Source organism: Mirounga angustirostris, unplaced genomic scaffold, assembly GCF_029215605.1.
Source record: "Mirounga angustirostris isolate CCGP_5_RB_7025 unplaced genomic scaffold, mMirAng1.0.hap1 SCAF_10, whole genome shotgun sequence".
In the NCBI taxonomy this organism is placed as follows: domain Eukaryota; kingdom Metazoa; phylum Chordata; class Mammalia; order Carnivora; family Phocidae; genus Mirounga; species Mirounga angustirostris.
Window position 1 is genome coordinate 9313242 of NW_026991718.1, and position 17544 is coordinate 9330785.

Genomic DNA, 17544 nt, shown 5'->3' on the forward strand with positions numbered 1-17544 from the left:
GGTGATGGGTATTAAGGAGGGCACTTGATGTAACGAGCACTGGGTGTTCTATGCAACTGATTAATCATTGACCTCTACCTCCAAAACTAATAATACGCTATATGTTAACTAACATGAATTTAAATTAAATATATAAATAAAATAAAAATGAGTTATGCTCCAGAAAAAAAAAAAAAAAAGCAATAGGAGTTCAGAACAATCTAGGAAGTTGACATTTGAGTTAAATAAAAATAAACTTTAATGCAGACCAGCTTCTAAAACATTTTTAAGATCAGTAAAAATACAAGAACATGACACTATTGAGCCTACCGTCAATGGTTGTAATTACTTTAACAATAATTGTAACAGTAAATACGTTGAAGTTCTTAACATGACAAAGTCCACTACCTGTAAGATGAGGACACTGAAGTCTCTACTGAGCACATTTCACCTTGTAGATAGCTCATGATTTTTTTTAACCAAAATGTAAAGGTAAAGAGCCTACAGCTTCTTTAACTATGACTAGAATGTGAGCAGAATAGAGATAAAAGCTGTATGTGTACACAATAAAACTTAATCCCCAAATTTTTCAAATGTCCGTAACTGAATAGAGAGATTTGAAGGCATATGTCATTTGTTGACATTAAAGTCTTTGCTGAAGAAAACTTCTCTTTGCACTTAATTGCATGGGTATTACCTTTGTGTTCATGAAAATAAGAAAATAAATTAGTACAATCGTTTTCCCACCTAACTTGAATATTTTTTCTTTTCATTTTGAACTGATCATTCAGAAAGTAAAACTATTTTCATCCTTAGAACATCATATAGCAGTTCTAGATACCCCTTTGTGAGAGCCAAGCCATATAAAAATGCAATGATAGGGGCGCCTGGGTGGCTCAGTCGGTTAAGCATCTGATTCCTGATTTTGGCTCAGGTCGTGATCTCAGGATTGTGAGGTCCAGCCCTGTGTTGGGTTCTGCACTGGGCACGGAGCCTGCTTAAGATTCTCTCTCTCCCTCTGCCCCTCCCCACCCTCTCTTAAAAAAAAAAAATTAAAAATTCAACAATACCTTCCTATACACATTCCAAGAAAAACAAATGAGGGGAATATGTGCACAGGTTTTTTCTAAATTCCTCTGGTTTTTTGAATGATTTTTGTGAGGCTTAATTATAAAGAACTACATTTCATTCTTTTAAATGTTTACTAAAAAGAAGTACCACCAAGAAAAGGAATTAGAACACTATGCAATCCATTGGAAAACCCTCATCTTTAGCTTTTGAGAAGACACAGTGTATGGGCTTATTTCACCCCAGATGCTATTTTCTTGCTGTTAAAATGTCTGTATGCGAGATGGACGCACCATGATTGAAAGAAAACTGACATCAAGTAGATATAAAAGTGATTTTTTTAGTTTATTGGTTTCCACTCCAAGGCCATCTGAAAGACATAAAAAAGCAGGTTAAAAGAGAACTTCCCAAGACTACTCTGGCCACATTTTATTCCCAGATCCCAAGAGCTGATATTCCTGTTAGAGTCTAGATTCTGGGTGTTTTTCTAGACAGCAACTGGTGGCATGTTGAGAATCTGCAGTATTGCATGAAAGCTAATCACAGAACATTGAAACAGCAGTTTGCTCCCACGCAGGTACTGATACAGAAACAACCTTGAAAACTTATTTTGAAATTATTTCAGTAACTATTTTATATCTCATTAGTTCAGTGGTTGATCTAAAGAACCCCCTTCCTGAAATGCAAATCAAAACCACAATGAGACATCACCTCACACCTGTCAGAATGACTAAAATAAAAAACACAGGAAACAACAAGTGTCAGTGAGGATGCAGAGAAAAAGGAACCCTCGTGCCCTGTTGGTGGGAATGCAAACTGGTGCAGCCACCATGGAAAACAGTATGGAGGTACCTCGAAAAGTTAAAGTAGAGCTACCCTATGACCCAGGAGTAACAATTGTACTAGGTATTTACCCAAAGAATACAAAAACACTAATTCAAAGGGATATATGCATCCCTATATTTATAGCAGCATTACCTACAATAGCCAAGATATGGAAGCAGCCCAAGCGTCCGTCAATAGATGAATGGATAAAGATGTGGTGTATATATACATATGCAATGGAATATTATTCATCCATAAAAAAGAATGAAATCTTGTCATTTGCAACAACATGGATGGAATTAGACGGTTTTATGCTAAGTGAAATAAGCCAGAGAAAGATTTTGCTCATATGTGGAATTTAAGAAACAAAACAAACGAACAAAGGGGGAGAAAAAGAGACAAGCCAAAAAACAGACTCTTACCTATAGAAAACAAACTGATGGTTACCAGAGGGGAGGTGGGTGGGAGGATGGGGGAAATTAGGTGATGGGGGCTGAGAGTACACTCATCATGATGAGCACTGAGTATGGAAGGGTTGAATCACTGTACTGTATACCTGAAACTAATATAACACTATATGCTAACTACACTGTAATTAAGATTAAAAACAAAATAAAATATAGAATAAAATAAAATAATATAAAGATGACCCTTTGTCCATCTTCTCCCCTTCCAACCTCAGCCCCCATCTTCAAATGTGCTAAGATGCCATGACATTGCTTGGGTCTGCATTTTTTGTTTGATTTTAATACTTAATAACTCTCTGAAGGGAATTAAGCAATCCATCCCCCAGGCACCCAGACATCCCTCAAACCTCACCCCAAATGTGAAGATCATCTGGATGTGATATTTTACAGAAGCAGTATTCATGTATCTGTTAAAATTAAATGAGTCTATATTACACCAGGATAGTACTAGGAATTTCAGAGAGCTTAATTTCATTTGATTCATACAATAATTCTGTACTAAGGCAGGTTGAGTATTATAGTGGATTCAGAACTAATTTTTTTAAGGAAGTTCAAGTCCTGCCCCTGCCACCTAAAGCTACAGTCACACGTGACTTGGGACCAGCCTCCAAACCCCCATGATGACCGTGAAACAATGCCTGCTGTAACCTCTGCCATCTCGAGATTTTCTCACAGCTCTAACATTCTCATTTTACAGAAAACAAGTGATGCTCAGAAAGGACAAGTAGATGTTCAAGACCATATGGTCAACAAAGGTGGCATGTGGACTGGGCCCACAGTTCTCACCCCCAATCCATCCTCTTCACACGATGACACACACCAGGACACTGGGACAGAAGCATCTGGCTAAAAGCAGCAGGAAATGCCATCCTAAAGTTATTTTTCAAGGACCAAAATATGTACTAAGCATGGAGCTAGATCAGAATCGATGGGCTCTCCACCAGAAACTTATTAGTTAACCAAAAAAGCTATGGTGGTTTCCATGTGATTACAGTTTTCTCCTTATGGTGTCATAAATGCTCAGGGCATGTCCAACAAGAAATCAAGAAGCCATCATTACAGTGAAATGATAGCTTTCCTTTCTCCGTCCACAAGCCAACTCTATATAACTAATTAACAACAGTGAAGACCTTGATGATCCTAAAATCCTTGTTTCCATTTTTGTTCTGGCAGGCAAGAAGTTCAGTTAACCATAAGAGTCAAATACACTAATAATCGTAGCAGAGAATCTGCTTGTCTTCTCTCATTTAATAACAACCAAAATGAAGTAACAGTAATAACTAACATATTTTAGTGCCTTCCATGTGTCCAGCACTGTCCTAAGCACTTTATAATAAACATTATTGCTTTAAATTATCCCAACAACCTATGAATTAGGTATGATTATTAGCCCCAATTTATGGATGAGTAAACGGAGGCACGACATAGTTCACATACTTAATGGAGAAGCTAAACTTGTATAATCTGACTTGAGAGTCCATTCACTTAATCACCAAAAATGTACATTTCCATGGGTTCTACTGTCAATTTCTAACATATAAGGCATATGTGTGTGTGTGATGTATATGTGCTTGGATATACATTATAATACGTATAATTATAAGATACCTTAATTCACTTTTAAATAGGAAAAATTAATCATAGATCACTATGTAAATATATGCCATTTTCAGGGCAGATGAGTCACTCTGGAATACCAGATACAGACTGATATTGTAAGAAATGAAAGTCTGAGTCAGGTGGCAATATACATTATGTCTCACTAATCACTTCCCTCCCCTTACAGCTTTACATTCAGGGAACAGAAGAAGGAATTCCAGATTAATTTAGTCTTAGTCACTTTTTTTTAATTTTGGCCACCAAAATATGAAATGCACAATTTTAATATTGTACTAGCATACCTCTTCTGTATAATGTGAAAAGAATGTCTAATTTTATTTTCATTTGCTTTATGATCCTTTCTAGCTTCTGACTGTTGTTCTTTACAACCTGATATTTTGTTTTCATGGTATTTGTTGTTTAGTTTTTTCTCGCTGGGTCATCTCTTTTTGTCCCACTGATGGGTGTTCAAATGATTCTTGTTTGTCAGGTATCTGTTCTTGGGATGGTTGTCCCAAAGATGGCTTTTCAAATGATTCTTGTTCATCAAGTATCTGTTCTTGGGATGGTTGTCCCAAAGATGGCTCTTTGAGCAATTCTTGTTCCTCAGGTTGTTCTTCTAATTGTGTCGATGATGATTCTTGTGATTGTTGTCCCATTGGTGGTTCTCTTTGGTCTTCTATTTTTACTGGGGTTTCTAGTAGTATAGGTGTGTTTTTTCCCTCTAGAATGTCATATGGTTCTTTTTCTTGTTTTCAGTAAACAAAATAAAACAAAATCACCAATAAACATAGTAGCCATCTGAACCAAGTGAAATAAATCATAAAATGACAAACATTGCTACTATATCATTGATTTCATATTGATAGAATTATTGAAATAATTCTCACACAGTATATTACACTTACAATGTGCTTTACATACATTATCACTTTTACTCTCACTTGGAAATAAGATCTGAAACAAGCATAAAATAGGTAGAATGCAATAGTATCAAAAAGCTTAAGAAAAGCAAGTATAAATGATGTTACCACATATTAAATAGGATGTATTTGTTAGTTCTTTAAAAATTGAAAAACCATAGGCAGGGCTCTTGCTTTCTCATAGGTCACTGAGGTTGAAAAAAAAAGGCACTTTTAGTAAGATCAAAAAGAAAGAATCAGAGCACAGAAGAATCCAGAGCTACTGTCTTTCTCCAGAAGAGGCACCAACACATGAAAACAACCTACAGAAGCAAAAAGATTACGAGGTACTTATTAACCTATCACTTGCCAAACCACACTTGTCAATGACGACACCATCTATTCCTGTAGTGATACAGGCCTTTGGGCATAGGGGATCAAAGGCTGCTCCCGGAAACTGAAAGAGAACTATTTGAAATTAACTGTGGAAGAACATCTTCAGTGAGTGGCCTCACAGAACCTCAGAGAAGCCAGGCATCTTCGCCGATGTGCTTACCTGTCGCCTTCCCTCCAAACCTGTTCTCTCTTTCCTTTGCAGAAGCAAGACCTAGACTCCAGTCCAGAGCCCCAACTCCGACTTCATCCTTGCTCCTCATATCCAGCCTGTGGCCAAATCTGGTCAATCTGGTCAACTCCACGAATCTTCCTGCAAAGCCCATTCTCTTTCTAGTCATAGCCCACACTCACGCCAGGCCTCTGTCACCTCAGGGAGCGCCGTCCCTCCTGCGCGGCCCACGCCCGCCCCAGGCCTCTGTCACCTCAGGGAGCGCCGTCCCTTCTCGCGGCCCACGCCCGCCCCAGGCCTCTGTCACCTCAGGGAGCACCGTCCCTCCTCCGCGGCCCACGCCCTCCCGAGGCCTCTGTCACCTCAGGGAGCGCCGTCCCTTCTCCGCGGCCCACGCCCTCCCGAGGCCTCTGTCACCTCAGGGAGCGCCGTCCCTTCTCCGCGGCCCACGCCCTCCCGAGGCCTCTGTCACCTCAGGGAGCGCCGTCCCTTCTCCGCGGCCCAGGCCAGCCCCAGGCCTCTGTCACCTCAGGGAGCGCCGTCCCTTCTCGCGGCCCACGCCCGCCCCAGGCCTCTGTCACCTCAGGGAGCGCCGTCCCTCCTCCGCGGCCCACGCCCTCCCGAGGCCTCTGTCACCTCAGGGAGCGCCGTCCCTCCTCCGCGGCCCACGCCCTCCCGAGGCCTCTGTCACCTCAGGGAGCGCCGTCCCTCCTCCGCGGCCCACGCCCTCCCGAGGCCTCTGTCACCTCAGGGAGCGCCGTCCCTTCTCGCGGCCCACGCCCGCCCCAGGCCTCTGTCACCTCAGGGAGCGCCGTCCCTTCTCGCGGCCCAGGCCCGCCCCAGGCCTCTGTCACCTCAGGGAGCCCTGTCCCTCCTCCTTGGCCCACGCCCGCCCCAGGCCTCTGTCACCTCAGGGAGCCCTGTCCCTTCTCGCGGCCCACGCCCGCCCCAGGCCTCTGTCACCTCAGGGAGCGCCGTCCCTTCTCCGCGGCCCACGCCCTCCCGAGGCCTCTGTCACCTCAGGGAGCGCCGTCCCTTCTCCGCGGCCCACGCCCGCCCCAGGCCTCTGTCACCTCAGGGAGCGCCGTCCCTTCTCGCGGCCCACGCCCGCCCCAGGCCTCTGTCACCTCAGGGAGCGCCGTCCCTTCTCGCGGCCCACGCCCGCCCCAGGCCTCTGTCACCTCAGGGAGCCCTGTCCCTCCTCCGCGGCCCATGCCCGCTCCAGGCTCGTCCCTCACAGAATGTTGTGAGTGAAGGCAATGCTCTCACCTTCCCCTTCCCTCCTGCTGTCAAAGTCACTGTCTTCAACATACACTCGATCCCATCGCAGCCCTGCTGACACAGCGACCGCATAAAGCCCAAACCGTCAGAATGACACAGAAGGCTGCAGCAAGGACGGCCCGGGGGCCACCAGGGCCGCCCTCCCGTCCCCCTCCCCGAGGGCGGAGCCACCAGGGACCCTTCCTGCCGGCCCGCCTGCACTCGGCGCCACACTCCTGCGCTGGCCCCAGGGCCCGCCTCCGGGCTGAAGAGGCTGAGGTCTGAGGTAACCTCCTCCCGCTGCTAACCGGAAGGCCGTGTGGGGAAGACGGCGCCACGGCAAAACCCGGGACCCCGCGGCCCGGCTGGGGGCAGAGACACCCAGCGCGGCCTCCGCCCCCCGGCAGGCCCTGAGGGACCCAGAAAGACCCACTCACGGTGCCAAGTCCCGGAGACGCGGGCGTTGCTGGGCCCGGCCTCTCGGCCATCCGAGGACCTTGAACGGCCTCTGACCTGCCTTTCCGCCCCGTCCCGCCAGGCCCGCAAGCCACTTTCCGTGGGCACGGCGGAAACCACGGCCCGGCCGGGCGCTGTGCCCCTGCGCACGTGCGCAGCCCTTCGCCGACCGCCTCCTGGCGGACCCCTGCCGAGCCTCACGCGCGCCTGAGCGACCCTCTGCGTTCCTGCACCACCTGCACACCCCCGCAGCCTCTCCTGGGCCCACAGGCACGCTCCAAGACGTCCTCGCACGCCCCTGCGCCCCCTCCCAGCGCAAGCCAGCCGCTGGCGGAGAGCAAGGCCGAGCCCTCCTCACGCATGCGCGGGGCGCTCCGTCAGGCGCCCGCCCAGACCCGCAGGCCCGCGCTGCTTCCCTGTGTTCGCGCGCGTCCCGCCTCCGTCCTGTAAGAACCATGTTGCACAAGTCGCCTTCCCGTTCTGGGTTCGTTATTCTTTCTTTCTTTTTATTTCCCGCTTGTTTCTTTCTTGAAACAGGGTGAAAGTATGAATGTTTATTTTTTTTTTATTTTTATTTTTTTAAAGATTTTATTTATTTATTTGAGAGAGAGAGAGAATGAGAGACAGCATGAGAGGGAGGAAGGTCAGAGGGAGAAGCAGACTCCCCGCCGAGCAGGGAGCCCGATGCGGGACTCGATCCCGGGACTCCAGGATCATGACCTGAGCCGAAGGCAGTCGCTTAACCGACTGAGCCACCCAGCGCCCCAAGAGAGAGAGAATATCTTAAGCAGACTCCACAATCAGTGCAGAGCCTGATGCAGGAGTGGATCTCCCAACTCTGAGATCATGACCTGAGCCGAAATCCAGGGTTGGACGCTTAACCAACCGAGCCACCCAGGCGCCCAGTATGAATCTTTAAAAGGGAGGATTACAGTGGCGAGTGAATGAAAGCAGGCAGTGAGCTGTAAAAATTGATCATGATCAACTCGTGATCACATACGAGTTTGAACAGCAAAGGGGGAGCTAGGTATGCCACAAGGTAACCTGACCATGCGCCAAATGACAGGGGGAGGCAGTGAGAGCCAGCTCGGCTGAAGCCGCCCTTCGCAAACCTCGGGGAGGCGTTCAGCGCCGGGGACCCGCTCAGCAGCATGGGCCCTCCTGCACGCTCCCTCCTGCGGGTGGGCGTGATCCCTGCTCACAGTCCGCCTGCCCCCACACGCGGGCAGCTCAGCCTTGCGTCTCCAGCGCCCAGCTCAACCCGACAAACGGAAGGTACTCAGAAAATGCGAGGATAAGGCCATCAAGAATGAATGAACCAGCTGCCCCCCAGTCCTACACATAAAGCTTTCTTAAACACAAGAAAATGAGAATGTGCAAGACTAAAAATAGAATTAAGATATTAAAGCACATTTACCCCCCTCACTGAAATGGACAGATCGTCTAAGCAAAAGAGCAACAAGGAAAAAGACTTTAAATGACACACTGGACCAAATGGACTTCACAGACATATTCAGAACATTCCATCCCAAAGCAACGGAATACACATTCTTCTCTAGTCCCCATGGAACATTCTCCAGAATAGATCACATCCTAGGTCACAAATCAGGTCTCAACCGGTACCAAAAGATTGGGATCATTCCCTGCCTATTTTCAGACCACAATGCTTTGAAACTAGAACTCAATCACAAGAGGAAAGTCGGAAAGAACTCAAATACATGGAGGCTAAAGAGCATCCTACTGAAGAATGAATGGGTCAACCAGGAAATTAAAGAAGAATTTAAAAAAATCATGGAAACCAATGAAAATGAAAACACAACTGTTCAAAATCTTTGAGATGCAGCAGAGGCAGTCCTAAGAGGAAAGTATATAGCAATACAAGCCTTTCTCAAGAAACAAGAAAGGTCTCAAGTACACAACCTAACCCTCCACCTAAAGGAGCTGGAGAAAGAACAGCAAATAAAGCCTAAACCCAGCAGGAGAAGAGAAATCATAAAGATCAGAGCAGAAATCAATGAAATAGAAACCAAAAGAACAGTAGAACAGATCAACGAAACTAGGAGCTGGTTCTTTGAAAGAATTAACAAGTTTGATAAACCCCTGGCCAGACTTATCAAAAAGAAAAGAGAAATGACCCAAATCAACAAAATCATGAATGAAAGAGGAGAGATCACAACCAACACCAAAGAAATACAAACAACTTTAAGAACATATTATGAGAACCCTATGCCAGCAAATTAGATAATCTGGAAGAAATGGATGCATTCCTAGAGATGTATCAACTACCAAAACTGAACCAGGAAGAAATAGAAAACCTGAACAGACCTATAACCACCAAGGAAATTGAAGCAGTCATCAAAAATCTCCCAAAAAACAAAAGCCCAGGGCCAGATGGCTTCCCAGGGAAATTCTACTAAACATTTAAAGAAAAATTAATACCTATTCTTCTGAAACTGAAATGGAAGGAAAGCTTCCAAACTCATTTTATGAGGACAGCATTACCTTGATCCCCAAACCAGACAAAGACCCCATCAAAAAGGAGAATTACAGACCAATATCCCTGATGAACATGGATGCAAAAATTCTCACCAAAATACTAGCCAATAGGATCCAACAGTACATTAAAAGGATTATTCACCATGACCAAGTGGGATTTATCCCTGGGCTGCAAGGTTGGTTCAACATCCGCAAATCAATCGTGATACAATACATTAACAAAAGAAAGAACAAGAACCATATGATCCTCTCAATAGATGCAGAAAAAGCATTTGACAAAGTACAGCATCCTTTCTTGATCAAAACTCTTCAGAGTATAGGAATAGAGGGTACATACCTCAATATCATAAAAGCCATCTATGAAAACCCCACAGTGAATATCATTCTCAATGGGGAAAAACTGAGAGTTTTCCCCCTAAGGTCAGGAATGTGGCAGGGATGTCCACTATCACCACTGCTATTCAACATAATATTGGAAGTCCTAGCCACAGCAATCAGACAACAAAAAAATAACAGGCATCCAAATCGGCAAAGAAGAAGCCAAACTCTCACTGTTTGCAGATGATATGATACTTTATGTGGAAAATCCAAAAGACTCCACCCCCAAACTGCTAGAACTCAAACAGGAATTCAGTAAGGTTGCAGGATATAAAATCAATGCACAGAAATCAGTGGCATTCCTATACACCAACAAGAAGACAGAAGAAAGAGAAACTAAGGGGTCAATCCCATTTACAATTGCACCCAAAACCAGAAGATACCTAGGAATAAATCTAACCAAAGAGGCAAAGAATCTGTACTCAGAAAACTATAAAACACTCATGAAAGAAATTGAGGAAGACACATAGAAATGCAAAATGTTTCATGCTCATGGATTGGAAGAACAAATATGGTGAAGATGTCAATGCTACCTAGAGCAATCTACACAGTCAATGCAATCTCTATCAAAATACCATCCACTTTTTTCAAAGAAATGGAACAAATAATCCTAAAATTTGTATGGAACCAAAAAAGACCCCAAATAGCCAGAGGCATGTTGAAAAAGAAAAGCAAAGCTGGCGGCATCACAATTCCGGGCTTCCAGCTCTATTACAAAGCTGTCATCATCAAGACAGTATGGTCCTGGCACAAAAACAGACACATAGGTCAATGGAACAGAATAGAGAGCCCAGAAATGGACCCTCAACTCTATGGTCAACTAATCTTCGACAAAGCAGGAAAGAATGTCCAATGGAAAAAAGACAGTCTCTTCAACAAATGGTGTTGGGAAAATTGGACAGCCACGTGCAGAAGAATGAAACTGGACCATTTCCTTACACCACACACAAAAATAGACTCCAAATGGTTGAAAGACCTCAATGTGAGACAGGAGTCCATCAAAATCCTAAAGGAGAACACAGGCAGCAACCTCTTTGACCTCAGCCGAAGCAACTTCTTCCTAGAAACATCGCCAAAGGCAAGGGAAGCAAGGGCAAAAATGAACTAATGGGACTTCATCAAGATAAAAAGCTTTTGCACAGCAAAAGAAACAGTCAACAAAACCAAAAGACAACCGACAGAATGGGAGAAGATATTTGCAAATGACATATCAGATAAAGGGCTAGTATCCAAAATCTACAAAGAACTTATCAAACTCAACACCCAAAGAACAAATGATCCAATCAAGAAATGGGCAGAAGAATTTGCGACGATGTGGATGGAACTGGAGGGTGTTACGCTGAGCGAAATAAGGTCAATCAGAGAAAGACATGTATCATATGACCTCACTGATATGAGGAATTCTTAATCTCAGGAAACAAACTGAGGTTTGCTGGAGTGGGGGGTGGGGTGGGAGAGATGGGGTGGCTGGGTGATAGACATTAGGGAGGGTATGTGCTATGGTGAGTGCTGTGAATTGTGCAAGACTGTTGAATCACAGATCTGTACCTCTGAAACAATGCAATATATGTTAAGAAAAAAAAAAAGAAGAAGACGATAGCAGGAGGGGAAGAATGAAGGGGGGGAAATCAGAGGTGGAGACGAACCATGAGAGACGATGGACTCTGAAAAACAAACTGAGGGTTCTAGAGGGGAGGGGGGTGGAAAGATGGGTTAGCCTGGTGATGGGTATTAAAGAGGGCATGTTCTGCATGGAGCACTGGGTGTTATGCACAATGAATCATGGAACACTACATCAAAAACTGATGATGTAATGTATGGTGATTAACATAACAATAAAAAAATTTTTAAAAAGAAATTGAAACTGAATGGTAAAAAAAAAAAAAAAGAAAGAAAGAAATGGGCAGAAGACATGAACAGACATTTTTCCAAAGAAGACATCCAAATGGCCAACAGACCCATGAAAAAGTGCTCAACATCGCTCAGCATCAGGGAAATCCAAATCAAAACCTCAATGAGATACCACCTCACACCAGTCAGAATGGCTAAAATTAACAAGTCAGGAAATGACAGATGTGGAGAAAGGGGAACCCTCCTACACTGTTGGTGGGAATGCAAGCTGGTGCAGCCACTCTGGAAAACAGTATGGAGGGTCCTCAAAAAGTTTAAAATAGAGCTACCATATGACCCAGTAATTGCATTACTGGGTATTTACCCCAAAGATACAAATGTAGGGATCTGAAGGGGCACGTGCACCCTGATGTTTATAGCAGCAATATCCACAATAGCCAAACTATGGAAAGAGCCAAGATGTCCATCGACAGATGAATGGATAAAGAGATGTGGTGTATATATATATATATACAGTGGAATATTATGCAGCCATCAAAAGGAATAAAATCTTGCCATTTGCAATGACGTGGATGGAACTGGAGAGTGTTATGCTGAGCAAAATAAGTCAATCATAGAAAGACATGTATCATATGACCTCACTGATATGAGGAATTCTTAATCTCAGGAAACAAACTGAGGGTTACCAGAATGGTGGGGGGTGGGAGGGATGGGGTTGCTGGGTGATGGACATTGGGGAGGGTATGTGTTATGGTGAGCCCTGTGAATTGTGTAAGACTGTTGAATAACAGACCTATACCTCTGAAACAAATAATACATTATATGTTAAAAAAAAAAGAAGAAGAAGAAGATAGCAGGAGGGGAAGAATGAAGGGGGGGAAATCGGGAGGGGGAGAGGAACCATGAGAGACGATGGACTCTGAAAAACAAACTGAGGGTTCTAGAGGGGAGGGGGGTGGGAGGATGGGTTAGTCTGGTGGTGGGTATTGAGGAGGGCACATTCTGCATGGAGCACTGGGTGTTATGCACAAACAATGAATCATGGAACACTACATCAAAAACTAATGATGTAATGTATGGAGATTAACATAATATAATAATTTAAAAAGATATTAAAGCACGTTTATGTGAGTAATAGATTACCATGAAATGTAATATAAGTTTATGTTAAATATTAATATAAAATAAAATAATGTGTTATATTATTATGCAATAAAACATATTTCCAAACTCCCTGAGCTCTCCTTGCCCTTTAAATGCAGTTGCCAACAAGATGCTGCTAGTCCCAGACACACATGCTCCATTTCCTATCAGAGCCGAGCCCACGACCCAGTGGACCTCTACATGGGGCTAAAAGTGCATCACTTGGGTGCACTCCTCTGTCTCAAGTCTCCTGTCTGAAATCTGTACTCCTTGTCACAACTTTCAGGAGCTTTAGTTTTTCTCATCTCTGCTTTTTTTTTTTTTTACAATGTATTAGAAGGGTATGCCGTGAAATATTACAATTAATTGCATGATGCCTGGACGGAACTGTGGGCTGACAGACAGCACCACCACATGGTGGGTCTAAACTAGCACTTGTCATGCACTGAAAAACCTGGCCATCCAAAGTACAGTTTAGAGGGGTCCCTGCTTAGTGATGAGAGAGTAAGTCATCTGTTCAAAGCCACATAATACAAGTGGAAGGCGGCCAGAAGACAGAAGGGCTGGTGGGTGCCCGGTCTGGGGCGATATATAAAGTGACCTACGTGGGACCGTTTCAATGGGGAAACCCGCAAATGGACAAAGTGAGCCCAGAACAGCCATCTGCACATGTCACATGTGCCCCACAAATGATCATCGATAATTCACTCTCTTACCAGGAAACGGAACCACTTTTTTATTCTTGCTGAGGTTCTTGAGAGATGCTAAAAAAGAGAGAAAAATCCAGATATTAATAAACTGACCAAAGGGTTTACATACCATGAGATTTAGAAGTAAGACCTACAGCTAAAGGAATTGCTGGAATATAACCAAGTGGGCTAGTTTAGAGAGAATTTAGAGCCAGTTTCAGTAAAAGGATAATCATGCATCATGATACAGAAAGTCATGCCAACATTATGCAAATTGTAGTTTCTGAGATCACAGGGCAACTGGCAAAACTGTGATCTTATTTTTTTCCTCTAAAGAAAAGCACATTTTTCTTAAACTACTTCCTCATGCAGCTTCATTGAGGGAAGTCAGGGGCACATGGTGGCATTTCCTTCCCTCCACACAAGATTTAGTAGGTAACCGAGTCTCTCCGGTTACAACAGTAAACCATAAAATGCAGGTGTTGGGTGTACCCTACAAACAACCAGAAAATGTAAACCAGCTCAACTTACACAGCAGCTGCCTTTCAAAGACCCCAACAGTAAATAGCAATAAAAATAGAACATTCAGTCTAAAATGAAAAACACTAAAAGAAATGGATGACAACATCAACACTTGCAAGACAGAACCCACTGATACACACAGTAAGGCGTGAATAAATGCAGTGCAGCTTGTGTGGGTCTGCCCCATTTCACAGCCTATCTGGCAATTTTGCTTTGACTTCAGGTATTCTGAGGTTTATGGAGTCTCTGTCAACTCATGAGCATAGCATGAGAATCTCGGTCCTATCATAGATACATGCTTCTGAGTGTACCGATGTGCCCAAGTTCCCACTGGCATAGTTAACACAGAAATACTTTTGCTAATAACCACTTCAGTGAACTTGAACTCAGGAGCCAAACAGCTAGACTGAAGCTGTTCTGAAGGCTTGACATTTTGGCAAGTGGGATGAAAAAAAGATGGACAAGAGCAGCTGGGGGAGCTGACAGCCACTGGAGGAAGAAATTCAAGAAGCTGTTACAAGATGTGATTGGAGAGATTAAACTGCCAACGGCAGCAGCTGGAGAATCTGAAAACTGGGACAGAAGAGAATGAACGAGAACTCAGAGTTTCAAGAGCAGGCTGGTTGTGAGGACATCGTGGGAGGCCAAAGGCCGCCCGGAACCAGACTCCCCGGCAGCTGGAGGAGGTCAGGAAAACCCTGCCTCTGTCCATAGAGAGTTCCATCAATTTAACTGCTTTAAAGTGTATGTGATTTGAACATGTTGTGAGAGCGGTAGTCAGCACTTGCCTGGAAACCTCATTTTCGTTGTCATTATTTCTATGACTGCCACAGTAGACGGCAGCCACTCGCTATAAATTAAGATGTCAGGCTCAAATTGGTGAAAATAAATCCCATGTTTTGGTTTAGGGTATAATTTGTTTGCAAAAAGTTAGAAGCCCAGTGTTAGATAGCATTTAATTTTTGTACTTTGTAACTATTACCTAGGCGTCTGATTTCTCTGTGGGCTAGAATGTTTTTTAAATAAATCAGCAAAGACATTTTCCAAGTCCTTAGAGGGAATTACAAATTAAATCAAAAAGTAGTTTGAATTCACAACATCTCTGATAGTGGCTTGAAGGATTCCTCTCCCACTGGGAACCTAGAAAAACAGGGAACCTAATGAGCAAGCCTGCAGTCAGTATAAGCTATTTTATTCTTAAAATAATTTTAATTTTCTGCATTCAAATGTGCTCATGATAGAAAATTTGGAACAAAGAGAAAAGCCCCCTAAAATGGAAATAAATTTAAGTCACAGACCCACCACTTGCTGTTTTAAATTGTAATCTATATGAAATCTGGCAGTAGAGAATAAGAACTGGTCTGACTTTAGAGCCTTAGGATAAACTTCCAGATGCAGATTGCTGGTTCAGAGGTACCCAAGCTTCAAAGTGCCCTGCAGAAAAAATGGCCCAAGTCATACCCTCCCGAGGACATAGCTTCCCAAGTGATGGTTGCTGGCTCTTCCACACGCTCGGAAGCGGGGACAGGTCCTCCTTGCTCCTCACTGCCATGTCCAAACCGTTAGTCCTTCCTCCTCCCTAAAACCCTTCACAGTTCGTGTCCTCAGACTCTACTTGCCACTTACCCTCCTTGGAGCGCCCCGCCCCTCTCTCCCTGACTCTCCCAGTCCTCAATCCCGCTCTCAGAGCCCCTGTCAGAGCCCTTGGGGATATCAATAGCCACTCGAGACAAATCTTCCAGACTTGGTCTCTCAGCTCTGCCATCTCATCACATCCAGCAAGCCTGTTCTCCATCCTTCTCCCAAGACCACACCTTGGACCTCGTCACCACCAAGCAACGTGATGACCCATGTCCACTGTCCTCTGTAATCCTGACAGAGTTCTAATACCCCCTTCACCTCACTTCGCCTGGAGTTAGCATCTTATATAACCATGGTGCACTATAAAAACTAAAATTAACATTAAGACAATACTATTTAACTACAGGCTTTGTTTGGATTCCACCAGTTTTTCCATTAATATCCTTTTTCTGTTCCAGGACCCAATTCACCATAGCGCCTTGCAGTCAGTGGTCGTGTCTCCTAGTGTCCTCCAAACTGTGACAGCTTCTCAGGCTCTCCTCACTTCCCATGGCCAGGACACTTCTGAAGACTACTGGCTGGGTATTCTGTAGAACGTCCTTCAGGTTGGGTGTGGCTGATATCTTCTCATGAATGGAACGGAGTTGTGGATTTGGGGGAGCAACACCAGAGAGATGCAGTGTCCTTCCCACTGCATCCTACCAAGAGGTATATGAGATTGACATTACTTTATCACTGATGGTACTAACCTTGACCCCTTGAGTTCTCCACTATAAAACATTCCAACGGGGCGCCTGGGTGGCTCAGTCGTTAAGCGTCTGCCTTCGGCTCAGGTCATGGTCTCAGGGTCCTGGGATCGAGTCCCGCATCGGGCTCCCTGCTCTGCAGGGAGCCTGCTTCTCCCTCTCCCACTCCCCCCACTTGTGTTCCCTCTCTCGCTGTGTGTCTCTCTGTCAAATAAATAAATAAAATCTTTAAAAAAAAAAAAAAAAACATTCCAACGTTTCCTTTTAAAGATTGAAAACCGATGATTTCATCCTTACCTTTTATTTTACACATAAAAAATAAGACCCAGATAGTAACGGTAGTAGAACTTCATCAGAAGAGAAATTGCAGAGGAGATGGGGTGGGAGGGATGGCTATTGGATCTTTATGGTCCCTTCCTAGACTAAATTCCAATCATGTTATAAGCTGTTTATTCTTCTCTTCTTCATACTGATGAAAACATATCAGCATCTCATTTGAAAGGAATGACAACACATTATGCTATCGGTATTATTCCTGAGAAATTTGCCAAGAAATTCAACAAAAGTATATGGTGAAAGCAGGTGAGAATGCCCTCCTGGACCATTCAACGTGAGCAAGTGTTTCAACCTGAATATTTGCCTGGCGCACAACGACAGTAAAATGTCCACTGGAGGACCTGTCAAAATCAGGTGTGCAGAGATGGCTGGAAATTAAAGCAAGACACTGATGGAGGTGTGACACAGCAGGAGAGGGCCCCTCAGCCAAGCGAAGAGATGCAGGTGTCTCTTCACAACGAGCAAACAGACCCGCAGAACTCAGGGGAGTTCCAAGAGAAGCCAGCACAGAATGAAGAATGGCTGTGGGTTTATATACAGTTCAGAGCTCCCAATATACCTTCAGATTACTTTCCTCATTTAACACAACAGTGCCATATGCTATCAACTCTGTAGATGAGGAAAATAATGTTAAAAGAATTTGAGTGACTTGCTTGGATGCCACAGATCCCAGGGACAGGG

At 44.3% G+C, this 17544-nt stretch overlaps 1 protein-coding gene across 1 annotated transcript in view; it reads right to left on the minus strand.

Annotated features, from left to right (window-relative positions):
- Positions 1–4191: 4191 nt before the first annotated feature.
- Positions 4192–17544, minus strand: part of DCDC2C (doublecortin domain containing 2C) — a 107010-nt gene continuing 93657 nt past the window's right edge. Inside the window, exons 12-13 of the mRNA XM_064573528.1 lie at positions 13706–13753; positions 4192–4686 (exon numbers count right to left, since the gene is read on the minus strand). Coding sequence (XP_064429598.1) covers positions 4663–4686; positions 13706–13753 — 72 coding nt within the window. The 3' untranslated portion in view covers positions 4192–4662. The remainder of the gene's footprint in view (positions 4687–13705; positions 13754–17544) is intronic.